We start from the raw sequence: 26,286 nt of genomic DNA, 5'->3' as shown, positions 1-26,286 counted from the left end.
GAAGAACAAGTTCGAAATGCATAAGGGAATGAAAATCGGGTTATTTAGAACAAATGACAAGTTCTAAAATTCACTTTTTCACTCACTAGGCCAAAATCGGGTTTTTTAAACCAAATAGCAAGTTTTAATTTTGACTTTTTCACTTACAAGACAAATTCGGGTTTTTTGAACCAAATAGCAAGTTTTAAAAAGAGTCAAAAATGCATTTTATGCATAAAAACGGGTTTTTTGGAGAGAAATGCAAGTTTTAATTACTTGTAAAAGGGAAATAAAATCCCTACAACAAGTTAGAAATGCTTGCACATATGTAATGGGGATTTAAAATCCCTATTACATGTAAAAACCACTAAAGTAGGGGTTTTTAGACCAAACTGCAAGTTTACTTGTAATTGAGCCAAAAAATCCCTATTTTAACTAAACAAGACCAAAAAACAATTAAAAATAACAAAATCAAGAAAGAGAAATTTAAAACAAATTGCAAGTAACATCTTTTAATAAAAGTGCACATGTAATACGCTAAAAATTCCCCTACAACAACCAAAACAATGAATATCATTAAAACTTGCAGTTTGAAGAAAATTCTCCACCTATAGTCGGGATTTTAAAACCCAAAAATGAAGGAAAGACATAGCAAACGAACCCAGAATTTGACAAAATTCAAAACGTAGTTCGAGGATGGACTGAGGATTAAGCCAGTCCAAGGATTAGTCAAAATTCTGCCTTGGGAAGCTTGCCATAGAATAAAAATTTTCACTTTTTTACAAAAATTTCATGTAGTGGTCCTTCATTTTTGTTCCAAAAATGAGGACAACAATACAACAGAGAGCAGAAGATACAACAGTTTTAGATTCCAATAGTGCCAAAAGAGGACACTTTCTCAAAAGTACTGAGAAACAGAGGGAAGGATCTAGATACTTCAGATTCAGTGGATTCAATGGCAGATAAGACTACAAAACCGAATGAGACACCTGATAAGAAGGCAGAGAGACAATTCAATGCCATGATGGACATGATGTCTCTACTGTTGGCCAAGCTTAACCAGAACGTTGTTGGAGTCCCTAATCAACCCAACAATGGACCGGAAGCCAGCACTTCTAACACTCCTGTAGGCAATGGAAACGGGAGTAACAATGGAGGTTCAGCTCCAAGGCCTTTACAACCTGTATTTCTGCCAAGAGAAGTACAACAAGCTGAAACAGAGGTACCCACAACTGATGAAATAAGAAACAGCTACATGGAGTATGCTTCGCTTCCTGGTGAAATCTGAGATATCCTAACTCTGGATCAGTTTATGAATCAGAAAATGAAGAGAGGAAGGAGGAATGACTATAAAACTGCTGCCCCAAGAGATTATCAGCAAGCTCTTGGAAGAGTTACCTTAGCACACTTTGATGGAAGCGCTAAGAGTACAACTAGAGCATGGGTACAGAAGTTGGACAATTACTTGTCCTTGAGGCCTATGATGGAGGAGGATGCCATCAAGTTTGCTACCTTGCATTTGGATGGAGTGGCCCATGAATGATGGTACCCTGGGTTGGTCACCTTTGGTCATAACTTAATCACCACCTATGCAGATTTCACCAACAAGCTGATTGAGAGATTCGACACCAGGGATCCAGAGGTGAAGTTTAGAGAACTTGCACAACTCAGGCAGCAAGGTTCATTGGACACTTACGTGATTGAATTCCAAAACCTGTTAGTCATGGTGAGTAGCATCTCAGAGAAGCGGTTGGTTGTCCTTTTCACTGAAGGACTTGAGGAACCTTTGAGAGGTTGGGTCAAAGCTTTTGATCCGCCCACCCTAGCAGAAGCTATTAAAAAATCTCGAGGCATGGAGTTGGCTGCCCCAAGGAGTGAAATTCAGTCCAAGCCTTTCCCTTTCAAAAAGGATAAGAAGAAGTTCACGAATAAGACCAAGAGATTCCCTCCTCGTATGGATGATGAGCTCCGTCAAGAGCTCCGGAGGAAGAATCTTTGTTACTCTTGCAGAGAACCTTGGGCCCCCAGACATAAGTGTCATGGAAAGGGGAATTTGCATCAAATGGAGTGCTATTTTGCTAATGGATCAGATTCTGAAATTTCAGAACAGCAAACTGAAGTTGAGGACAGCGAGTATGAAGAGGCTCCTAAAGGGCCTGAATTTGGATCAAAAGATAGAGGAGTGGTTGCTCAACTCTCGAGCATTCACAAAAATGAATCCTTTAGAGTTCGGGGTGTGATTGGAGAGCATCGTGTCATTGCTCTCATTGACACAGGTGCAACACAACTTCATTGATGAGAGGATTGTTGCAAAAAAGGGACTAGTGGCAGAGGAAGTTGAGGGCTTCAAAGTCATGGTAGCAGATGGCTCCACTATATCCTATAACCGAATGATTTCCAACATGTCTCTGAAGTTGGGGAATCATGAAATCAAAGATGATCTCTTTGTGGTGAGCATTGGTGGGACTGATGATGCAGTCCTCGGGATTCAATCGCTGAGATCTCTTGGTGAGATCACACTAAACTTACAAATCATGGAGCTAAAATTCATGTCTGAAGGGAAGAAGGTAGTATTGAGAGGAATGTCACATGGTGGACTTAAAGTGGTATCCTTGAAAAGAATGGAAAGGCTGATCCGCCATAATCAGGTGGAGTGGGCAGCAAAGTGTTTGATAATGCCTTCAAATCCATTGGTAGACAAGGGCAGCTATTCCTCAGATATTCAAGCAATGATCACGGATAGAAGTAAGATCATGGTCATGCCCTCAGACCCACAAAAAGAGAATAGGAACTATCCTGAAGACATTCAAGCTTTGATAACCAAGAAAAGGTAGGTGTTTGAAAACCCACCTCCTGGCAGGCCCCCTGAAAGAGGTGCCAAACACATTATTGAGCTTGAAGAAGGAGCTAAGCCAATCATGACTACTCCTTACCGATATCCTAAGAAACAGAAGGATGAGATTGAGAAAGCAATTCAGGAATTGCTTGACATAGGTACGGCCTAGCAAAAGCCCCTTTGCTTCGGCTGTTGTTTTGGTGAGAAAGAAGGATGGGACCATGTGCATGTGTGTGGATTACAGAGCCCTGAATCAGAAAACCATCAAGAATCGGTATCCTATTCCGAGGATTGATGAGCTCATTGACAAGCTACATGGGGCAGTGTTCTTTTCCAAGATTGACCTCAGGTCAAGGTATCATCAGATTAGAATGAGAGCATCAGATGTGGAAAAGACCGCTTTCAGATGCCACTTTGGGCATTTTGAGTTCCTAGTCATGCCCTTTGGCTTGACTGATGCACCCGCTACATTTCAATCATGCATGAACAGAATCTTCCAAGAACAGCTAAGGAAGTTTGTTTTGATATTCTTTGATGACATACTCATATTCAGCAAATCTTGGAAAGAACATTTATAGCAGTTGGATGAAGTGTTAAGCACATTGGAATCCGAATCCCTGTTTGCCAAGGGTCCAAATGTGAGTTTGGAATGGAAGAGTTGCTCTACCTTGGTCACATCATCAGTGCAGGAGGTGTGAAGGTGGATCCTGAAAAGATTAGAGCCATCATTGATTGGCCTACTCCCGAGAACATAACACATTTGAGGGGATTTTGGGGATTGTGTGGATTTTATAGGAGGTTTGTGAAGGGATATTCTCAATTGGCTGCCCCCCTCACGGATCTTACAAAGAAAGGAGCTTTTGAATGGTCCGAAAAGGCACAGACAGTATTTGAGCAGTTTCAAAGGATCATGAGTTCCTGCCTTGTTTTAGCATTCCCTGATTTCACCAAGTCGTTTGAGCTACAGTGTGATGCATCTGGAGAAGGTGTTGGTGCAGTCCTCATGCAGGATAAGCATCCTATAGTCTTTGAGAGCAGGAAGTTGAGAGGCTGTATTCAATTTATGACAAGGAAATGCTTGCTATAATGCATGCCCTTGCGAAGTTCAGGCAGTATCTGGTGGGGAGTAAATTCATTGTTAAGATTGATCACAATTGTCTTAAACACTTCATGCATCAGAAAGATTTGAATGAGAGACAGCAGAAGTGGGTGAGTAAGTTGTAGGCTTACGATTTCAATATAGAGTATGTTAAGGGTAAAAACAATGTTGTGGCAGATGCCTTATCCAGAAGACCCCATTTAAGCTCACTATGCGAGCTTACTGCTGATTGGAGAGAGATGTTGCTTGCTGATTATGCCGAAAATCAGTTTGCAACTAGCCTTATAGAAGGTACTTTTTATGATGAAAGGTACAAATTGGTTGAGGGATTGATACTATACAAGGGAAGAATCTTCATAGTGGCTGAATCTAAATTAAAAGAGAAGATTTGAAGACTTTCCATGACATCCCCTCGTTGGTCACCAAGGTTATTTCAAAACATACAGGCAGATCCGGGAGAGATTCTCTTGGAAGGGACTTAAAAGTGATGTTTTGAAGTACATCAGGGAGTGTCATACATGTCAGAGGAACAAAGATGAGCACACTCTACCAACTAGTTTGTTACAACCGTTGCCTATTCCCGGTTAAAAATGGGAAAGTATTTCCATGGATTTCATCACGGGGTTGCCTTGGGCTCAAGGGAGGGATAGTATCTATGTGGTGGTGGACAAACTTACAAAGTTTGCTCATTTCTTCGCCATCACCAGCTCTTTTACAGCAGCACAAGTTGCTGAAGTGTTCTTCCGGGAGGTGTTCAAATTACATGGGTTACCAAAGAACATTGTGAGTAATAGGGACAACAAGTTCCTAAGTGCTTTTTGGCAGGAGATTTTCAGATTGTGTGGTACTGTGCTCACCCCAAGCACCAGTTATCACCCTCAAACTGATGGGCAGACCGAGATAGTGAATAAGTGGTTGGAAGGTTATCTTAGAAACTATGTCTCGGAGCAGCAGAATACATGGGTGAGATGGCTTCACCTAGGGGAATATTGTTACAATTCCTCCTATCACATGTCCATCCGGATGTCACCATTCATGGCACTATATGGTTATGAAGCTCCTAGCTTCGCGGACTTGGTATTTGGTGATAGCAGAACCCCTAAGGCAAAAGATATGATGCAGCAAAGTCAAGATATTCTAAGGATTCTGAGGGACAATCTCCAGCATGCACGGAATCAGCAGAAGTTGTATGTTGATCAGCAGTGAAGTGAGCGCACCTTTGAGGTGGGCAACATGGTTTATTTGAGGCTCCAACCCTACAGACAGTCTACTCTCAAGAAGAGTGGGGTTGAAAAATTGAAGCCACGATTCTATGGGCCTTTCAGAGTCAACAAAAGGGTTGGAGAAGTGGCGTATGAGTTAGAATTGCCAGCAAGCAGCAGGATCCATAATGTATTTCATGTGTCATGCCTTAAGAAGGTTCTGGGACATAATGTTGTTGCTTCAGCTGAGTTACCTCCGCTTGATGAGGAGGGAGAGTTAGTTTTGGTTCCTGAAGCTATCCTTGAAATCAGGGAACGATCTTTGAGGAGAAGAGTGATCAGGGAATACTTGATCAAATGGAAGAATCTACCAGCAAAGGATGCTACGTGGGAAAATGAGGAGATTTTACTGCATCCAACCTTACAATTGCTTGAGGACAAGCAATTTGGGGGGGGGCGGACTGTAATGTCCCCTTCTCATTGATGACCTTCCAGTGGTCCATTAGCCTATTCCTAAGACCCGTAGGCTAGGTGGAATGAAGAATGAGGATCCAGCATTGATGAAACGAGGACTTACTATTTTTAGTAATTCAGGGAATGGCTATTCTGGTGATACTGTCCTACTGAGCTCTCCATACTCTGTCACTGGGAGCGAAGATCATGCTTTTTGGGGCATTAGTTCTTGACTTACTATTTTTAGTAAGTGGCAATATGGCATAATTCTATTTCTGGCAGTGGACAGGGTCCTGATCCTGCAGCAATTCAGTGGTCTTCCTGGCTCAGTTTCATCTTGGTTCTGACAGTAATCAGTACGGGAGTCATATGTGACACAATTAGGTTTAATATTTAATTAATTTGATTAATTGTTACTAATTTATGGGATTTGGGATTAATGTCTATTATCTCCTAAGTTTGGCGAAATTCATGTGTATTAAGGGATGTCAAAATTATTTAGAGTATTATTTTTATATTGCATCTCTAATATTCGCCAAAGTGGTTAACGTGGGTCCATACCTTTGGCGTGAAGTTTAACTCTTGAAACTGGCGGTACACTTGGGTCCACATGAAGGTGAAATGAAATGCAAATGAAGGAAGTGGAGTTTGGAGGAATTTACATTTGAATTTTGATGGTGAGAAGTTATAAATAAGAGCCTTGGGCTCCCATTTCAAGCATCTTGAAAATTTGTAATGTTATGCTGTCGGTTTGGCGACAGAACTTGAGGCTTCGAAGTGCGTCTCCCTAGTGCTTCCCAGTTTCGTACTTGAAACATAGTACCTAGCTGCGTGCTGTATTCTACTACATTCTCAGAGCTTACCTTAGACATTTTTGGTGTTGAAGTGATTCTGGAGACTTGCTGGTTTGCCTGTGACTGAAGTACCTTTTTGATCATACCTCTCTGCTGAAGCGACTGACGGTTATGGGTATCATCTCTTTCTTCCTTCCCAGCACTGGCGATATACTTTGTGAGTTTATAGCATGTTTGTTTGAGTTTTGAATTTTCTAAGCTAAATCGAAATTCTCAGGCTTAGCGTGGTTTTCTGTTTGCATTGGGATGTGTGCCAAATTAATGAGGGAAAACATGGTTTTGGTTAGTTGTTGTTGCACTTGATATATTGTGGGTTTGCGACTGGTTTGAAGTGATTTGGATGTATATTGAGGGAGTTATGAGCTTTTTAGCATTTTCATAGGCTGTTGATTTGTAATTCCAGCCTACAGATTGGTTTTAGCAGAAATTCATGTTCCTATTGTGATAATCTGCATTACTCTCCTTCTCTTATCTCTATTTTTGTACGGTTAAGCAGTAGTACTACTAACCAGTTCTGCTTCCTAATTCTCATCCCACTGAAAAAGTGGAAGAGGCTAGCTTGCCGCCTACTATCAAACAAATTTGTAATTTCAATCCTCCCACTGCATAAGTGGTCGAGTGATAGTTATGTGTAATGGTCCTCCCGCTGCATAAGCGGTCGAGTTGAGGTTGTTATGTAATTGCAGTCCTCCCGCTGAAATATTGCAATTGAGTGATTTTTATTTTGTGTATCTCACTTGGCTGGTTCACCGCCAAGTTTCCTTGTTTTCCCGCTAGTTAAGCGGAAGGGGGCTGGCTTGCCGCCCAAGCATTGCATTGTATTTTAGTTTCTTAAGCTAATGATCCCCTCAACACCGTATGCTCTCACCTTCCCACATTGGGCACTTGGTGATCAGAAAGTGAAAGGGTTACTTTCCCAGCATGTTTCAATTTATGATTTCTAACCTTAGCGGTTAATTTCTTGTTGGTGTTTATTGTTGGCCTTAAAAATCAAAAAAAAAAAAACTGGGATACTACACCCTACTTCATGAGATTACAGATTCAGATGAAATTTGGCATAGAAGATTAGGTCATTTAAACTTTTGTGCTTTATGTTCAATGGAAAAATTAGTAATTGGTTTGCCTAAGTTAAAACAATACCATTCTGGTACATGTAAGGGGTGTGCCCTAGGCAAAAATACTAAGAGTTCCTTTCAGAATAGTTCTAGAAAAACAAGCAATGTTTTAGAGCTAGTTCACTCTGACCTATGTGGGCCAATGTCTATACCATCATTAGGGGGGTTCCTTTCCTATGTAATATTCATTGATGACTTCTCCAGGAAGACCTGGATCTATTTTTTTAAACGTAAAGAATCGGAAGAGATTCTCAAGAGATTTAAGGAATTCAAATCTCTCTCTGAAAACTCTTCCGAAAGGAAAATAAAAACCTTAAGGACTGATAATGGGAGGCAATACACCTCAGACATCTTTAGAGAATTTTGTAAAGATGTTGGGATTAAGAGGGAGTTCACTGTCCCCTACAACCCCCAACAAAATGGGGTGGCTGAGAGAAAAAATAGAACCATTGTAGAGGCAGCCAAAGCCATGCTTCTTGACCAAAACTTAGAAACTCATCTTTGGGTAGAAGCCTCCAACACTGTTGTATACATACAAAATAGATGCCCTCACTCCCACATTGAAGATAAAACCTCTGAAGAAGTTTTCACAGGTATAAAACCTGATATCACTCACTCTAGGATATTCGGATGCCCTGTTTATATTCATATACCTAAAGAGAAAAGAACAAAACTAGAACCTTCTGGAAGAAAAGGAATCTTTGTTGGGTACAGTGAAACTTCTAAAGCCTATAGGATATTTGTACCTGGACATAGTAATATTGAACTCGGTAGAGATGTAATATTTGAAGAAGACATAGCCTTCAAAAAGACTAGATACTCTATTGAGTCAGAAAGTTATGCTCCATCTTCAGACCTAGAAAAGGATCCTGTTCCTGAGGTTCAAAGGGAGTATTCAGAAGAGAATGATAATGAAGTTCAGATTCCACACCAAGAAAACCCTAAGAAAAGACCACTATGGGTTCACAAAATAGTGGAAGATGCAAGGAATTTCGTAGCTCCTTCAGGGACCTTTAGAGAAAGTAAGAGGCCCCAAAGATTCACTAGCTATGTAGCCTTAATGAATGATCTCTCCAAATCAGAACCTTCTAATGTATCAAAAGCACTTAAACATCAAGTATGGAAAGATGCCATGTTAGAGGAATATCAATCCATCTTAAACAATGATGTTTCGGAAATTGCTCCTAGACCAAAAAGAAAATCTGTTGTTTCATCCAAGTGGCTATTCAAAATCAAACATGTTGCAAATGGTAGCATAGAGAAACATAAAGCCAGATTTGTAGCCAGAGGGTTCTCACAAAAGGAGGGAATAGACTATGATGAGACTTTCGCTCCAGTTGCTAGATACACCTCAGTCAGAGCAGTACTAGCCATTGCAGCAGCCAAAGGATGGAAAGTCCATCAGATGGATGTAAAGACTGCTTTCCTGAATGGGAAAATTGAGGAGGAAGTCTACTTAGAGCAGCCAGAAGGGTTTGAGATCCACAATGCAGAATCTCATGTGTGCAAATTAAAGAAAGCACTATATGGACTGAAACAAGCCCCCAGGGCCTAGTATGAAAGAATTGACAACTACCTCATGGGATTGGGATTCTCAAAGAATGACGAAGATCCAAATCTATACTTCAAACAAATCAAAGGTGATATGTTGATATTGATCTTGTATGTTGATGATCTTTTAATTACAGGAGAAGGTCACCTTATTGATCAATGTAAGAAAGACCTAGAGAAGGAGTTTGATATGAAGGGTTTAGGCCTTCTACATTACTTCCTTGGATTGGAAGTTTGGCAAAACTCTGACAATATTGTACTTAATCAAGGGAAATACGCCTTAGACATATTGAAGAGATTTGGCATGATGAACTGCAGACTGATGACTTCTCCCATGGAAACTAATCTTCACAAACTGAAGGAGGCAGCAGTAGATTCCCCATTGATAGATCCTACGCTCTACAGACAGATGATTGGATCATTAATGTATCTAGTCAATACTAGACCTGATATCTGTTATCCAGTAAATGCCTTGAGTCAATTCATGTGTGAACCTAAGGAGATTCATCTTATGGCAGTGAAACATATAATGAGATACCTTCAAGGCACTCTCAACTATGGACTCAAGTATGAGAATATTGATTTGAATCTACACAAGTTCACTGATTCAGATTGGGTTGGAAGTGTGACTGACAGGAAAAGCACCTCAAGGTGCTGCTTCAACTTGGGTTCAGCCATGATATCTTGGATTAGCAGAAAATAGTCTTTAGTAGCTCAGAGCTCTACAAAGGCTGAATATATCGCAACTTCCATGGCTGCACGAGAAGTTGTATGGCTACGGAAGTTACTTGTGGGATTATTCGGAGGACCAATGAAGCCTACTATAATTCATTGTGACAATCAGAGTTGTATAAAACTCTTCGTAAACCCTGTATTTCATGATAGATCCAAACAAATTGAGATCCCTTATCACTATGTGAGAGATATGGTGGATAGAAATGTGATTCAGTTACAATATATCAGTATAGGAGACCAAACAACAGACATACTGACCAAACCTCTAGCCAGAGTAAAAGTTGAACACTTCAGAAAAGGTCTTGGTATGATTGAGTTATAATCAGTTTTTGTAATCTGTACTAATATATGAGATGTTTAATGTGTAAACTTCTTTTGTCGTGTTATGACTTTATGGGCTCCACCCCCTGTGTACAATTCTAAAAGGTGACGATCTTTTAGACTATGAACACTTGTATTAAATATTATGAGGTGATGATCTTGTAATGTTGATATCATGCTAACTTGATATCACTCTGACTCATGGATGTGCCATGATATGTTATGGTAGACATTATATGACGTAATGTCAGTGCACATGCCATAACCTGGATATAACGGAATTTCAACATTCTTAAGTATTTTATATCCAAGGTATCACGTGTTATGTGATACTGATATCGCGTGTTATGTGATATCTATATCACGAGATGATGTGATATATTACTGTGTCACTCATTACGAGATGCATCATGTCACGAGCATATGTGATATGATCCTTTGTATTATGTAGTCGTGTAATACATTTTATTATGAGAAATATGATGCTTATTTTCATAGGTCTCTAGTTATCTTCCCTAGCTAAGAGGGAGTATTGAAACTTAGTAGTTTCGGTAAGATAAATGATTGAATGAGAGACATCATTTATCTCTCATTCAATCATCTACCTTATCGATATAACTACAATATAAATATAGACCTCATGATTAAAAAAATGAACTTGTTATAATCATCTTATATGCATAATCGATAATATTACTCATGCTGTGATTAGACCAGAATTATAACTATCATAGCTATCATATGATAGCATCGATTGACGCTATCATATGATAACTATAATAGTTATCATCCTAAAACGCATGTTAATACCGATCATTTATTTGTTGATTATAATTGACTTATGCCGATCATTTATCGGATAACTATATTACTTCACATTGCCCCGATTATTAATGGTTATCGACATAAGCATGTTAAATGACATGACTGACAGTTATCGGTATAACACATGATAAAGAAGAAATGACATGACCGATAGTTATCGGCATAACACATGTTAATGTGGTTATATTAACTGAAGCGGTGCCTATGCACCGATCAAGACATGTCTTGATCGGGCATGTCTAAAAGACATGACCGATCAAGGCATGCCTTGATCGGTGAAGCATAGACTATAAGTATAAGCAAATGAAGTGCTGAAGAAGCATCGAAATAATTAATGTTATCTTCAGCAACCTGTGACATAAGAAACATAAAATATCAGTTAAGAAAAATAATAATATATATAACTCCAGACTTGAACATAAATTTGAATATCATTTACAGTGCAAAATATGTTTGGGTGAGTATGTTGCATTTTGTTGGTTTTAGCATGATCGCCTACCTCCTAGCTTTCATTTGCAATCAATTTTGAGTCATTCCGTGGAGTATTGATTGAGTTGTGAGCATTTTAAGGCGGTTTAGTGTTGCTGGTCTGCGTTTTCCAGCTTGCTGTTCTTGCATATCAGATTCTGAAAATTGAAGTGTGTAGTGTTCTTTGAGAGTAGTTAGTCTTCGTAGCTTTGGAAGTGCATAACACATCATTTGCAGCGATGGACAGTGATATTCTCTAATCCTAAATTCATGCTATGTAATGTAAAGCTGATTGGTAGAACTAACAGCAATCTTATTCTGAATTGTATCACAAGACCCACTAAATAAGTGGAACAGGCTAGCTTTGCTGCCTATCTTATTTTATTGTAATGTTGTCCTCTCGCTGAATAAGCGGTTGAGTAGATTGTTATTATCATTTTCAGTCCTCCCACTGAATAAGTGGTTGAGTGATCGTTGTTTACTTTAGACTCTTTGGATTGTAATTGGTTGGTTACACCGCCAAATTGTTGTTAAAATTTCTATTACTTGCTAGACAAACGGAAGGGGTTGGCTTGCCACCGAGCATTGTAATTTCTAGTGGATTATTGAAGCTAACGATCCCCTTATCACCGTATGCTCTCACCTTCCCACACTGGGTTCTTGGTGATCAGAAAGTGGAAGGGTTACCTTTCAGCAATGTTGTGATTATATTTTCTACCCCTAACGGGTGCTTTGTGATGTTTGTAACTGGAAATAATTGAAAAAAAAGTAAGGGGATATTTCATCTGCCTTTGACTTCCACATAAATTTAATGGGAGCCAATGAAATTAAACTGTGATTTGCTAATTAGATGACAAAAAAAGTTTCCATATGACCAATAATGAAATATGAAGAAACTATTTGAAGGGTGTGAGGTTTGAGCTAAATTATGAGTATTCACATCAGGTTCAGGTCTACATCAACATTGTATTTTAATTCTACAAAAGTAACTTTTTGGAAATGTCCTTACACAGATAAATAATCCTCCAAACAGTCATTATCTTCAAATACAAAGTTTGTCAGTAAGACAAAAGGTAACTCACAGTTATGAGGATCATCATTCCCAGCAGGTTCATTATGGAATGCATACCACTGCATCCTTCCACCTCCAACGTCAGAAGAAACAAAGTACTGCTTGTAACCCAAAAATACTCGATACCTTGAAGGATACAATAAGTAATGAGAGACTACTTTTCAGACAAACACTCTCAAGTGTCATATAGTTGTGTGAAAAAAATTAATCGATTGGTAAATTCAATTTAAAACCATTAAGTTAAAAAAGAACATACCCCACATTTTCAATATCAGGTGGTACAAACTCTGCAATGCCAGTATAGCATGTATAATCTGAGTATGTCGCTTCTTTCAGACCAAATAATTTTCTGCGTACCTAGATCAGATAAGTTATCAAAGGGATTGTTAGTTTTGCAAAACACCTGAAATTTGTAGAGTGCATTTCCTGCATTCAATGTGATTTATAAATTTAGAAGAAAATTCCAATCATTACCTTTGACCATATCCCATCTGCACCAACCAAAAGATCACCCTCATATTCTCGACCATCCCCAAGTATTACTGCTACCTGTTCCATATTACATCTAAAAACATGGTCCAAAATACCAAGGAGTAACTGAATTTTCAAAGTATAAAGTCATTATAGCATTTGGCCTATTTACATGTCATAGGTATCTACAGAAACCCGTTGACTTTTCTCAACAAATCTGTATATAAAAAAATGTCAAAAATTAACAAGAAATACTGAGACCAAAAATGCATATACCTTTTTCCCATCATCTTTATAGTCCACCACATTGCTGCTATTTTCAATGATCTCTGAACCAACAGCACGTGCTAAAATTTGTTGTAAAGTCATTCGACTAATTACTCGTGTAACTGGAAGCCCCCTTTCTATAGCTGGTGTATATGTATCAAACTTGATGTACCTGAAAGCTATGGAAAAGTAAGGTTGCTAACAAAAAAACTCTTTTAAGTCAGAGTTGCAAGCAAGTTCTTTGAGTTCATTCTTCTGCAAATAAATGACAAACTTAGACAAGATAAAACATACAGCCAATGAAGGAAAAAGCTCGTCTATTATAAGAGTAGTTCCCTTTATTTGATTAAAATGAAAACTTATTTAGAATTTATACAGAATTGGTATCAGCTTTCTATGCATGCTGTAAAAAGAAAGCGTTCGGGAAATAAAAATGATTATGCAAGCAGATCTAACTGATATAGCATTTTAATCTGTCATGCAAATTATTTGTTGACATTTTTTTAGTATTTGTTACAACACATATGCATGCACCTTTTAGTTAAATCAGAGTTCTACAAGAACATGCATGGGAAAAGAAAATTTTAACTGATTAGATTCCAAATAAAAGAGAGGAGAATGGAAAGGTAAGACCAAATACCATTCAATAAACTTATAAACCATATCTGGGAGACAAAATTCTAGCAAACAAAATGCTTTCGCAGCCTTGGAATTTTCACCACAAAAGAGTTTACAATTTGAATGATAAATTTCTAGTGCCACTGTACTTATTAGTTATTTATAACTCTCTCCTAAAAGTGCATGAGCATGCATTTATTTATTTACAAAGAGAGACTCAATTAAGTATCTTAAATATCCAGCTGTGACCAAAAATAGATATTAGCTCTTTTGCATATGGCAACTTGATTGATTTTTTTTCTCACCTCTTTAATATTCAAAATGTCTTTGCTCTATACAATCACCTTTCTGAAAGATCTCTTTCTCCTAGGCTAGAGAGCATTTCTCTTTGTCCATTTTTTCATTGTTGATGCTAGTGGCTATGCCTAATTCTCACTTGGATAAATTGTCAAATTCTTCTCTAACCTACAGATACATCCTTTCCTTCATGTCATCGTCATAGCATGTAATGTCCCTGTTTTCGTGAGCATCAAAGTTTGAGGGATTAGCCTATTATTTGGACTCTCGTATGCTAACATTCGGGATAGAGAGTCTCAGTGGCAGTTCCACTTCTTCAGTTTAGTCTTGGTTTCAGTTCTAGGGCCTTTGCAATCAATGTATGGACTTAGTTGAGCAACTTACTATTTATAGTACGTCAATCTGGCAGTTGTGATATTTTTAGTCAGGCCACTTGGACACATGGGGGTTATTCAGTGTTGACCCCAGCTTCTGACGACACGTAAAAAGACTGAATATTGAGGGAGAAATTAATATTTTAGTGGTTAAGTTATTTAATTAACTTATATGGATATTATAAAGTCATAAAGTGACTTTATTAAAACTATAACCCACTTAAATATTATAAAGTGACTTTATAAAACATTAAAAGGTCACTTTAAATATTAAAAGTGATTTTAAATCATTTAAATGTAAAGTGCGTTCAAGATGAATTTAAACTATTGAAAAGTGATTTAAATACATTTAATGTATTTAAAATTGCATTTGGGCGTACTTTATTGGAATTTGTGCTTTTGGGATTATAAGGAGAAAAAGGCAATTAAAACCATAGTTACAAGACTCGGACTCGCCTCAGACTTGGCAAACTAATCTTTTACTCAGACTCGGACTCGGCGCCCAAACTCGGTCGAGACTCGGCCGAGACTCGGCAAATTGAAAAACCCAAGAAATTCAAATATTTTTAATGATTTTAAACTTCTTTCATACATTTTTTAATAAATAAACATTAAAGACACAGTAATCTCATCAAATAGAAGCACATACACAAGTTTACATTGATCACATAAGTATAAATGCAAATTTTAGGCTTGCGCTGAAGGAAATAAGCTAAACTAAATAACACATTAGAAATATAGATAGTGTCAAATGTCTACAAAATTCATGGAATATGAAATCCATGTCATCAAAAGTTCAAAACATATATCAAGTTCAACATAAAAGCTAGAGCCTATAAGTCTAAGGCTCAGAGGAACCAATATCAGTGATCATTGATCACTCGACCTCGCAACCGTCCTACATGTGCGCCTAAGATAGGTCCTGGAACATCCTGCAGCCATGATATCTGCCTGTCTTAGGCTCGGGCTTAGCCTTAGCCTCAATGACATCAACATCCTCATCCATTGTTGTTATATGAAGCCTAATCAGACTCGGAGGTTAAATTTCCCCGCCTTTTATTGGTGAAATTTCCCCCCAAATTATTTAACGAGGGTTTGGGGGCAGCACCCCTAGTGTGTTCCTTGTCACGGTACAAGGCGGGGCCGAGAGGCAGCGCCCCCGAAAGCTCAAACGACTTTTATTTCATTCCTCTGTTTAATATTTATCTGCATTTAATTGATATTTTCTACATGCAATTCCTAACATCTGCATCATCCTTGGACACATTCACCGTTTATTCCACTTAAAACAAAGAATTCAATTTTTTTTTGTCTTTTTTTATGTTGCCTTGGCGGCAGAGTCCAAGCCTTGGGACTCAGCAAGTCTGCCAAGACTCGGCCGAGTCCGAGTCCAAAGGCACCTAGCCTCGGAAAGGGCAACCCGCCTCGGGACTCAGCGAGTCTTGCCAAGACTCACAGAGTCTCGTAACTATGATTAAAACTCATTATTGATTATTTGACATTGCTTGTTATTTTCCTCTGTGGAATTCTTTGATAAGGGTTTCAGAGGTTTAGCCATTGGAGAACAAAAATTCTTCGTGGATCTGTGATTGTGAGGCTGTGGAAGATCAGCTGAATTATTGCAATTGTGAAGGCTTCATTCAAGAGTCTTATTGTGCTTCAGCAAAGATTCTTTGAAAGATTCTTTATTTCAAATATTGCAGATTTTGCAGTAAGGAAAGGGCAAATCAGGTTAGACACCCCTTTTAGCAGCATATTTCATTTCAATAAGCAGCCATACGGTTTCCAGTTGTTGGCCGTACAATTCAAGCTTGGCATGTGGGGTCCAAGAAAGGGACATTTTGACTGGGAGGCTGAAACGCCTTTCTAATTTGCAATCTAGTTGCACCATTCCCAGCACACAGCATAATCAGGTGGATTCATCCCATTTTTGGCCTGGAGAAATTGGATTCTGGACTTGTACTTCACTTTGGTTAGTTTCCCAATTTTGGCTAGCAAACTCCAAAATTCTTTATTTAAAATAAGTTGAGGACCTACAGGTATGTTTTATGTTTTAGTTTCATTTGCAGCAATTACTTAATGCATAATATAGATTCAATTGTTCCATATTTGGTATCAATTCAGTTATATGCGCAATTCTTGCTTGGAGCACTTGTTATTTTTATTTAAAAATTGTTCAAAACCCTTGAAAATCCAAAAACAAATCAGCAATAGTATTTTAGGAGAGTTAGAGCCACCCGGGTTCTTACATAGCAGGAGCATGGTATGGACTGAATGAATAGAATGATATCATTTTGGGCATCAAAATTTGATCTTTCTATTATCTCAAGGTTTTCACACTTGCTTATGAATTTTGATAGCAAACTTAAGTGTTTCCATCCATTTAAAATGCACTTCTCTTTTTCATCATTAAATATGCCCAATTTGATTAGTGCTTGTGTATCCATACTTTAAACATCTTGAAGATCCAACACAAAATTGGTGTTGGTCATAATGTCATCCAACATCTGGTGTTCTTGCTTGCTGATCACATCCCTAACTGACCCCAATTTGTTCAAATTTACAAGCCTCCTCTATACTACAAAACCCCTACTCAAACATCTGGCCGATCCAAATTTGTGTGACTTTGCCATCCATCACAATTTGATCAATTGTGATTTTTGTGCTTTCTCTTCCATTGACCTATCAAATGATGACATATGAGCAACACTAGTTTCTTAAAAAGGCTTGATTACATGGTTGTTAAATGTTTATATTTGTCTTTTGCAAGACAAGTGAGTTAAAACTCTCTCCAAATTCAACGAGGAAGCCCTCTCAAATCTGAACTATACATAAAGCTAAGCTAAACTAACCATAGACTACACATACACAAGATTACAAATATGCAGACTATACAAGATTCACTAAGGGGAGATCTATGTTAAGACCCTTTTCTAATTTCAACACAAATTTTTGCACCTGTTCTACTCAAATAATCAATAAAAGCAAGCGTTCTGAATGTATGAAGGCTCCAAACTCCACTAAAAGACCACTATACATTTGTGCCAGCAATAGTAAAGGTTACCCAAGCTCCAATGAGCTTCCAAAGGCAGTTCTGACACTGAAATGCTCTCACATCCCTTTGCTGGGACCGTTTGACCAGCATTTACAAACTGGAATTCCCAAATCTCTGCTCTATAAATGGATGTAGGCTACTCCCAAGTGAATTACCCCTGCTGAAACCCCAAACTCCATCGAAAGTGGTGGGACATAATGTCAAAGAAGCCCATGATCTGCGATGAAGACTCATGCCCAGCCCTTCATGTGATTGGTGACTAAAACTGCTCACAAATCCCTGCTCAAATCCACGTCCAGCACATAGCTTTCCTCATGCCCAACCAAATACAAACACCCATGCCTACATAATCCTCATTTCATAGCGTCAAACATAAAACATCAGCTAACGATATGCAATCGCCCAACAAACTTTTTGCTCTTTATTTCTCCTATGATCTTTAAAATAAGGCATTCCAAAATTCTTCTTGTAAATTTGTGCAAATAGACTAATAATTTGTCTTGCCTGCAAAACTTCACAAATTGTCCAATCCAAGCATGAAACCTATATCATTCCACCTACAACTAGCTAGGGTAGATCTTTCACTATTGAAACCAATTTCTCTTAGGGTTTTCCCAACAAGAAGCAACAAACTTCACAATAGAAAAAAAAAGCAAGCATACCAAATGAGCTCTCAAATCCTCTTTTTAAAATTCACTTAGAACATTGATAAAGTGACTTTTAATATTTTCTTTTTAATTTCACTTAAGTCACTTTATCAAATTAATTAAAGTTATCTATAAAATTTACTTTATTTGACAACTTCAATTTATTAATTTAATTTATCCCCTAATATCCCAAAATTAACCTATAGGAATTAAATAGGACGGATCATTCCCACTACTCCTTGAAAGGGGACAAAAGGGGACACTACAGTCCTCCCTTTCCAAAATTACTTGTCCTCTACTGCAAGATTTGTTTCACTTTAGCATCCTCTAAGGGAAAATACTTCCATTTGATGAGATATTTCTTAATCACTCTACTAAACCTCCTCTCTTTCACATCCAGAAAAACATTAGGAACCAAAACCAATCTGCCCTCCTCATCCACTGGTTTAAGCTTTGGTGATGAAGTGATATGTTGTCCAAGTGCCTTTTTAAGGCAAGAAATGTGGAACACATTGTGAATATTTTCAGGCAACTCCAACTCATAGGCTATTTCGCCAACCCTCTATGCAATCCTATAAGGGCCAATGAACTCAGCACTACTCTTCATCAAAGATGGCTATCTATAAGGTTGTAGGTGCAAGAAGACTAAATCACCCACCTCAAAACTTCTCTCAACTCTGTACCTATCTACATCAATATTCTGCTAATTTTGTGCACTCTGAAGATTATCCTCAAGTGGCTTAAGGATGTTTAGACTCTCTTGAATCCGATCCTTTGACTTAGGAGCTTTGTTGTCCCCAAATGCCTAATTACAAAGGACATAGCATTATATCCATGCAACGCTTGGAAAGGATTCATCCCAATCGACATATGATAGGTGGTATTGTAGCAATGCTCGCCCAAATGCAATCACCTAATCCAAGCCTTTTCCTGGCCCACAACATAATTGTGTAAATACTCTTCCACCCAGTTGTTCACAATCTCCAGCTATCCATCTGTTTGCGGGTGATAATTGGTGCTCGAGGTCACCTCTATGTCAACCGAACTAAATAGATCCTACCAAAAGAAACTGAGAAACCTGCTATCCCAATCACTGACAATGTTCTTCGACAACCCATAAAATTGGAACACCTCTTTAAAGAAAAACTCTGCAACCTGAGGTGCCTTGTACTTAGATGATATGGCAAAGAAATGCGAATATTTGGTCAACTTGTCAATTACCACATATATGCAATCTTTGCCCTGCACTCTAGGAAGACCAATTATAAAATCCATGGATATACTTTCCCACTTTTGCTTAGGAATAGATTAAGGCTGGAATAGACCCACTTGGAAAGTATTTTCTGACTTGTTTTTCTAACAAGTCATACACTCACGAACATGTCGCAAGACATCATCCTTGAGACCCTTCCATGAGAATCTCTATGATCTACAAGTGGGTTTGGAAATAAATTGAATAACCTACAAGGGAAGTGCCATGAATGGTCCACTAAATTTAGTCCTTCAACTTCAATTCAGGCACCAAATAAATTTTGTCCTTGTAGTAAATGAATTCATCTACCATCCTGTACTAAAAGATCCCAACTGAATCTTTGCCCAATCTGATAGGTTTGGTTTGACTGATTAATCGTTGACCAACGTGAATCGCTTCAAGTTTTTGGTGTACTTTGCGGTTTTGAAGTTGTTATGGTTTTTGCTTGAGAGTTTGCCAATAATGAATAGAAAACAAATGCAATATAGGAAAGAATAATATTCTGAAATGAATTTTCAGATCTCTGATTTTATAACAGCAATTAACAAATGACAATAAATAATGGAATTCACCAATGACATGCCAAAATTGGCCTACCAGGAGTCCAACTCCTTGCCTGGAGGGCTGCTTTATTAGCTTAAATGAGTCCAGATGCTGCTACAGGATCTACCAATGTGCCCTAACTGCTCCAATGAGTTTTATTCCTCTAAATAATAATTACCAAAAACAAATCTAACAGAAATAGACCAAACTGCTGCTGATTCCTTCAAACCCCCAGGAGACTTCACTGAAAATGGACAATTTTCCACACTGATTTGCTCATATCTCTCTCCAAGGGCTTCATAAGCCTGAAAGAATGATTCCAATCTTTATTTGGAATATCCGAGTTATTTTTATTTTTATTTTTAAGGCCAACAATAGCCATCAACAAGAAGATAACCCATTAAGGTTAGAAATCATAAACTGAAACATGCTGGGAAAGTAACCCTCCACTTTCTGATCACCAAGTGCCCAATGTGGGAAGGTGAGAGCATATGGTGTTGAGGGGATCATTAGCTTAATTAACTGAAAGCAATGCAATGCTTGGGTGGCAAGCCAGCCCCTTCCGCTTATCCAGCGGGAAAGCAAGAAAACTTGGCAGTGAACCAGCCAAGTGAGATACACAAAAACACAAATCACTCAACCGCAATATTTCAGCGGGAGGACTGCAATTAAATAACAATCTCAACTCGACCGCTTATGCAGCGGGAGGACCATTACACTTAGATATCACTCGACCACTTATGCAGTGGGAGGACTGAAATTACAATTTGCTTGATAATAGGCGGCAAGCCGGCCTCTTCCACTTTTCAGCGGGATGAGAATTACAAAATAGAACTAGGCAGTAGTACTACTACTGAACCTTACAAAAATAGAAGATATGAGAAGAGAGTAATGCTGATTATCCCAATAAGAACATGAATTTCTGCTAAAATCACAACTGCAGGCTGGAATTGCAAAACCAGCAGCCTAAGAAAACTCTAAAAACTTCACAACTCTCTCAATACACATCCAAATCACCCAAAATCAGTCCCAAACCCACACTAGGCTAACTGCAATGACAACCAACCAAAGATATGATACCATCACTCCCTTATTAATTTTGCATGCATCCCAATGCAATTCAGAAACCCATGCCTAGCTTAGGATTTTCGATTTGGTCTAGAAAATTCAAAGCTTAACTAAAGATGCCACAAAATTACAGTGTATATCGCTAGTACCGGGAAGGATGAAAGAGCCAATACCCATAACCGTCAGTCGCTTCAGCAGAGAGGTGTGATCGAAAATGCACTTCAGCCACAGGCAAACCAGCAAGTTCCCAAAAGCGTTCCAACACCAAAAATGACTAAGACATGCTTTGAGAATATAGTAGATTACATCACACAGCTAGGTACTATGTTTCAAGTACGAAATCGGGAAGCACTAGGGAGACGCACTCCGAAGCCTCAAAAGTTCTGTCGCCAAACCGGCAACATAACATTGCAAATTTTCAAGATAACCAGAATGGGAGCCCAAGGCTCTTATTTATAACTTCACACCACCAAATCCAAATGCAAATTGCTTCAAACTCAACTTTCTCCATTTGCATTTCATTTCATCTCACGTGGACCCCAAGAGTGGCGCCATCCCACAAGTCAATCCTCACACCAAAAAGCAAGGACCACGATATTTCACTTGGCAAACATTAGAGATGAAAATAAAATAATATCTCCCCTAATAATTTTGACGCCACCTTCTTAGTCATAAATTTCGCCTAGCACTTAGGAGATATTAGGCATTAATCCCAAATTCAATAAATCAGTAGTAATTGATTAAATTAATTAAATATTAAACCTTAGGATAAGGAAATAATATTTAATTGTGTCACATATGACTCCCGTACTGATTACTGTCAAAACCAGGATAAAACTGAGCCAGGAAGACCACTGAACTGCTACAGGATCAGGACCCTGTCCACTACCAGAAATAGAATTATGCCATACTGCCACTTACTAAAAATAGTAAGTCATGAACTAATGCTCCGAAAAGCATGATCTTTGTGCCCAGTGACAGAGCATGGAGAGCTCAGTAGGACAATATCACCAAAATAGCCATTCCCTGACTTACTAAAAATAGTAAGTTCTTGCCTCATCAATGTTGGACCCTCATTCTTCATTCCACCTAGCCTACGGGTCTCAGGAATAGGCTAATGGACCACTGGAAGGTCATCAATGAGAAGGGGACATTACATTATTCCTACTGCTAACAATGAGATTTGTACAACAAATCCAAAGGTAAACCCTTCAATTTATTTTTAATGAATTCCAAGCAAGGAGAAACGGTACGGCTGGCCCTAAAAACAGTACGGCTGGCATAAATGTGTTATTTCTTGCTGTTAAACCACTCCAAGTGCTCAGATCTGAGAATTAAGTTCTGAAATTGCAGAATAATCACATATAACCTCTGAATATGGCCCTCTAGACCTGATTTGAGGGTTTCCCCGAGTGCTGACTTGATAGAAATGGCTGGGGTTTCATCCAACCTCCCTAAAATTGAAGGATTTCGTCTCCAATTTTGACTTCAAACCTGCTGTACATGCTATGGCAACAAATTGCAGAGCAAAGAATAAAAAAATCTCCAATACATGATGCCAAAGAATTCCACGTACAAGTCCTTATGTCTCCCAATTGCCCTAATTTGAACCCTCATAGCATCTTTTGAGATCCTAATGGAATCTTTAATTCCTCCAAGGGTACGTACAACATGAGGGGTCCATTAATCATTAAAGTGGGGCCACTTTTAATAATTTGATGCTTAGGAATATGTGCCATGGGGTATTATTCATAAAATGTTATTAAAACACCTTTAAGTTAACTTTTTCTTTTCTTCCAAAAGCCACGCCCAACCTTGGCTTTGCACTTTATGATATTTTAAAATATTTTAAAATGTTATATGCCTCTTGGGGGACATGCAAGGTGGGCCCAAGTGCTCACTTAATCAAAAACTTAATGTAAAGTGCTTTTATAAAGTTACTTTATTAGTTTATTTTTCTAATTTAAGGAAAAGTAACTTTATCATTACTTTATAATAAAATATTATAAAGTACATGTATTTATCCATCCAAGTCAAATAAATGACTAAGTATAAGCCCCCAAAGATGGAAAATATCACCTCCTAACCAATTAATTTGCCTGTGGAGGTGGCTAACAGGCAAAGCTATGCAACTGAGTGATCACAGGAAAAATGGGGACATTACATGTACCTATCATTCTGAATCCTTCCATCCATCAATTCGCATGCAAAAGTATTTTTGAAATAATCAACTAAAAGATGATCCTTCCAATCAGCTAAAATCTTTGCCAAGAAGCAAATAGTGCGTTTACTAGAAAGGGCATCTGCTACAATATTCCTCGTCCCTTTCACATATAGATGTCAAAATCATATGCCTAAATTTTCCTAACGCACTTTTGTTGCCTCTTATTCAAGTCCTCCAAGAAGTACTTCAAACTATTATGTTCTATTCTAACCACAAATTTTCCACCTACAATATATTGCCTGAATCTTGCCAACGCATGCATAATGGCAAGCATCTACTTATCATATATGGAATACAATCTCTCTACATGACAAAGCTTTCTACTCTCATAGGCAATAGGGTGCCTACTTTGCATAAGTACTTTTCTGATCCCCTAACTTGAAGCATCACACAGTTATTCTACAGAATTCCCAAGTTAAATTTTTGTTTCATAAATAAGCTTGTTGAAATTTGGTAATCAAATTACAATCGGTGGCGCATTGTGAAGTTCACTAGAAAATACAGGGTTTTTCCTAATGAAATACTTTGGAAAGTAAATTTTATCAACAAAAAGGGTTTAAACTTGGCATTGTAATTTCAGAGTATGATTTTCTACTCGGTAGATTTCTTTGATTGATGCAAGGGTAAGTGTAAGACTTTAAAAGAGGGGTTCATGGGATCCATTTCACTGGCTAGCAAATTCCAAGGTGGTCAAAGGATATATTAAGGTGGGTAATGGTTTGCATACTAGGCACTAAGTCTTGTAAGGTGTGAGGATTTCAAGGAGGCATAAGGATATGAGAAGAAATAATGTGGAAATCAGTAGATTAATCCACATGAATGATAGTGCTAAACATAGCTAAAAAATTTAAGAGGTCAACTACCTTAGCACCACTAAAAGACAAGAATGGGATTCTCAATCCTGCTGTAGTTCTCAACCAATTAATCATTCAAAGAAAATCGACTTGAAGGATGTATAGCGTCAAATTGTTAGGTTGGCCAACAAGTTCTGAAACAGAGTTTCAAAGGGGCTTCATGCTATGGTGGGAAGGTATGTGGGCAGTCAACAAGTTAATGAGATGAAAATCAACTTCATCACTGGGCATTCATCTTTTTGTGTAGCTGAAAGGAGTATCCTTATACATGCATTGAAATGATCCACCCCTGGATCTTTAATGTGAGTCTGATTTTTTGTTTGAAAATTTTCTGATTTTTTGACATTTTTGTGTTTTGTGTAGTTTTTTTTTATTTTATTGAGTTTTTTGCTTGGTTTTGACTAAGAAGAAATGCAATACAAAATAATTAATGTTGAAAGGAAATGTTACAGCAAATAAACACATACAATAGATAAATTTTTTTGAGCCTTTATTGAGTGATTTGCTGGTTACATACCCCTGATCAGAATGTATAGGTCTGATACATAATCTGGAACAGCAATCTTGCCTTGATGAGTTAGATATTTCACCCAAGAATGTTGTCCATGGGTCTGATCCACATTATCAGGCCCATATAAGGTCTGATCAGCTCCAATAAAGGTCTGAAACCCCACGTCCCAACTAGGGATCATCTTCAAATGCTCCGAAGAAGGTACAGCTAGTTGTAGGGACCAATGATTTGTTGATATATGGTGGGAATTTGGCTCAGATATGCAAATTCCTTCTCCAAGCTTGCCCTCCACACAAACTAATCTCTGATTCTTTCACCAATAAATCTGAAAATAGAATAATAACCTATGAGACTTCCCTTGGGTGATCTTCCACACTTTTAGGCTCTCAATCCTTTGAGAGTTTTCGTTCTCAAAGTCTAATTTCCTGCTGAAACCCTTGCTCCAGAGCTCCAAGTCCAATTTGCTTCTGTAAAAATGAATTCAAGATTGCCAAAAAGAAGACTCCATATGTTACTATATTGACCTCAACCCTAATGGAACTTGTTGTAATTTTATGACACCCTTGGTCCATTAGTGAGAACTGATCAGAGATATGTTCTATGGACCAGCGCTGCCTCAGTTGATCAAAGAGAAAACAATAGAATCATGAAGTATGAAGTGTTGTCTTACCGGAACTCTAGAACCCCCAGGTTCCCAAGTTCCTAGGTCTTCTATCCCGGAACTCCGGAACCCCCAAGTTCCTAAGTCCTCAACCCCGGAACTCCGGAACCCCCAGGTTCCCAAGTTCCTAAGTCCTCAACCCCGGAACTCCGGAATCCCAAAATCCCAAGCCTAAGTCTTCCCAACTTCGGTAACCTGTGTTTCCGAAGTCTTCCCAACTTCCTTTCCGCTTGCAACACTTCCAGATGGCGTGATCAACACTCAAGGCTCTTAATGCTCCAACAACTCTTGCGACTTGTACACCTTTTGTGGAGCTACAGTGGCGCATTTAATGATTTTTGTAGGATTTCCATCAAGAGAAGTACAGGACCATGCTTATTTGTGGTTACTTATGTCATGCTTGCATGCTCTAACTTTGGAATGTCAGTCAATCCACCTTCTAGAAGTACCTTTCTTCTTGGGATTGCATTTTCAAGGTATGGCCAGGTTGCTTGCATGTACACAATGTCAGGTGCATGCACTTCCCTGCATTCCCTGACTGACATTTCCCTGCACACACAAGGGTCAAGGCTTCTCTCCCTTGACCAGTGGTCTCTCCTTAGCGACCAGTTTTTTATATAAGGTTGTTATGCCTCATTGTAAAGGGTTCTCTCCCTGCTGGCTTGAGCTATTCTATGCTCTTTCACTTCTCTTAAAGACTTGTATTTATCTTGCATTTATGCAACTATATGTTTGGCCATTGGCCTTATAATGAATTGAAATCATCATTCTTACCTTACTTCAACTTATGAATGTTGTGTATGTATTCTTACCTTCATTATAAGTGTATGTTTGTGGCTTTCTTTTACATATATGTTGTGTTAACCTGTTTCTAGGTGTAACTTGTGGGAAACCTTCTCCCCTCTTGACATTTAGCAAGTTCTAACCTCCATAC

General features: G+C 38.3%; 1 protein-coding gene across 2 annotated transcripts in view; it reads right to left on the bottom strand.

Moving 5' to 3' along the window:
- The window catches only part of LOC131030607 (zeaxanthin epoxidase, chloroplastic), a 138,579-nt gene that overhangs the window by 70,351 nt on the left and 41,942 nt on the right, over positions 1–26,286 (bottom strand). For both annotated transcript variants that reach the window (XM_057961491.1, XM_057961498.1), the window contains exons 2-5: positions 13,258–13,420; positions 12,985–13,059; positions 12,767–12,867; positions 12,521–12,636 (exon numbers count right to left, since the gene is read on the bottom strand). In XM_057961491.1, coding sequence (XP_057817474.1) covers positions 12,521–12,636; positions 12,767–12,867; positions 12,985–13,059; positions 13,258–13,420 — 455 coding nt within the window. The remainder of the gene's footprint in view (positions 1–12,520; positions 12,637–12,766; positions 12,868–12,984; positions 13,060–13,257; positions 13,421–26,286) is intronic.

This window comes from Cryptomeria japonica, chromosome 4 (genome assembly GCF_030272615.1).
Source record: "Cryptomeria japonica chromosome 4, Sugi_1.0, whole genome shotgun sequence".
Classification (NCBI taxonomy): domain Eukaryota; kingdom Viridiplantae; phylum Streptophyta; class Pinopsida; order Cupressales; family Cupressaceae; genus Cryptomeria; species Cryptomeria japonica.
The sequence above is the reverse complement of the archived record's forward strand: the minus strand, read 5'-3'. Positions and strand labels throughout refer to the sequence as shown.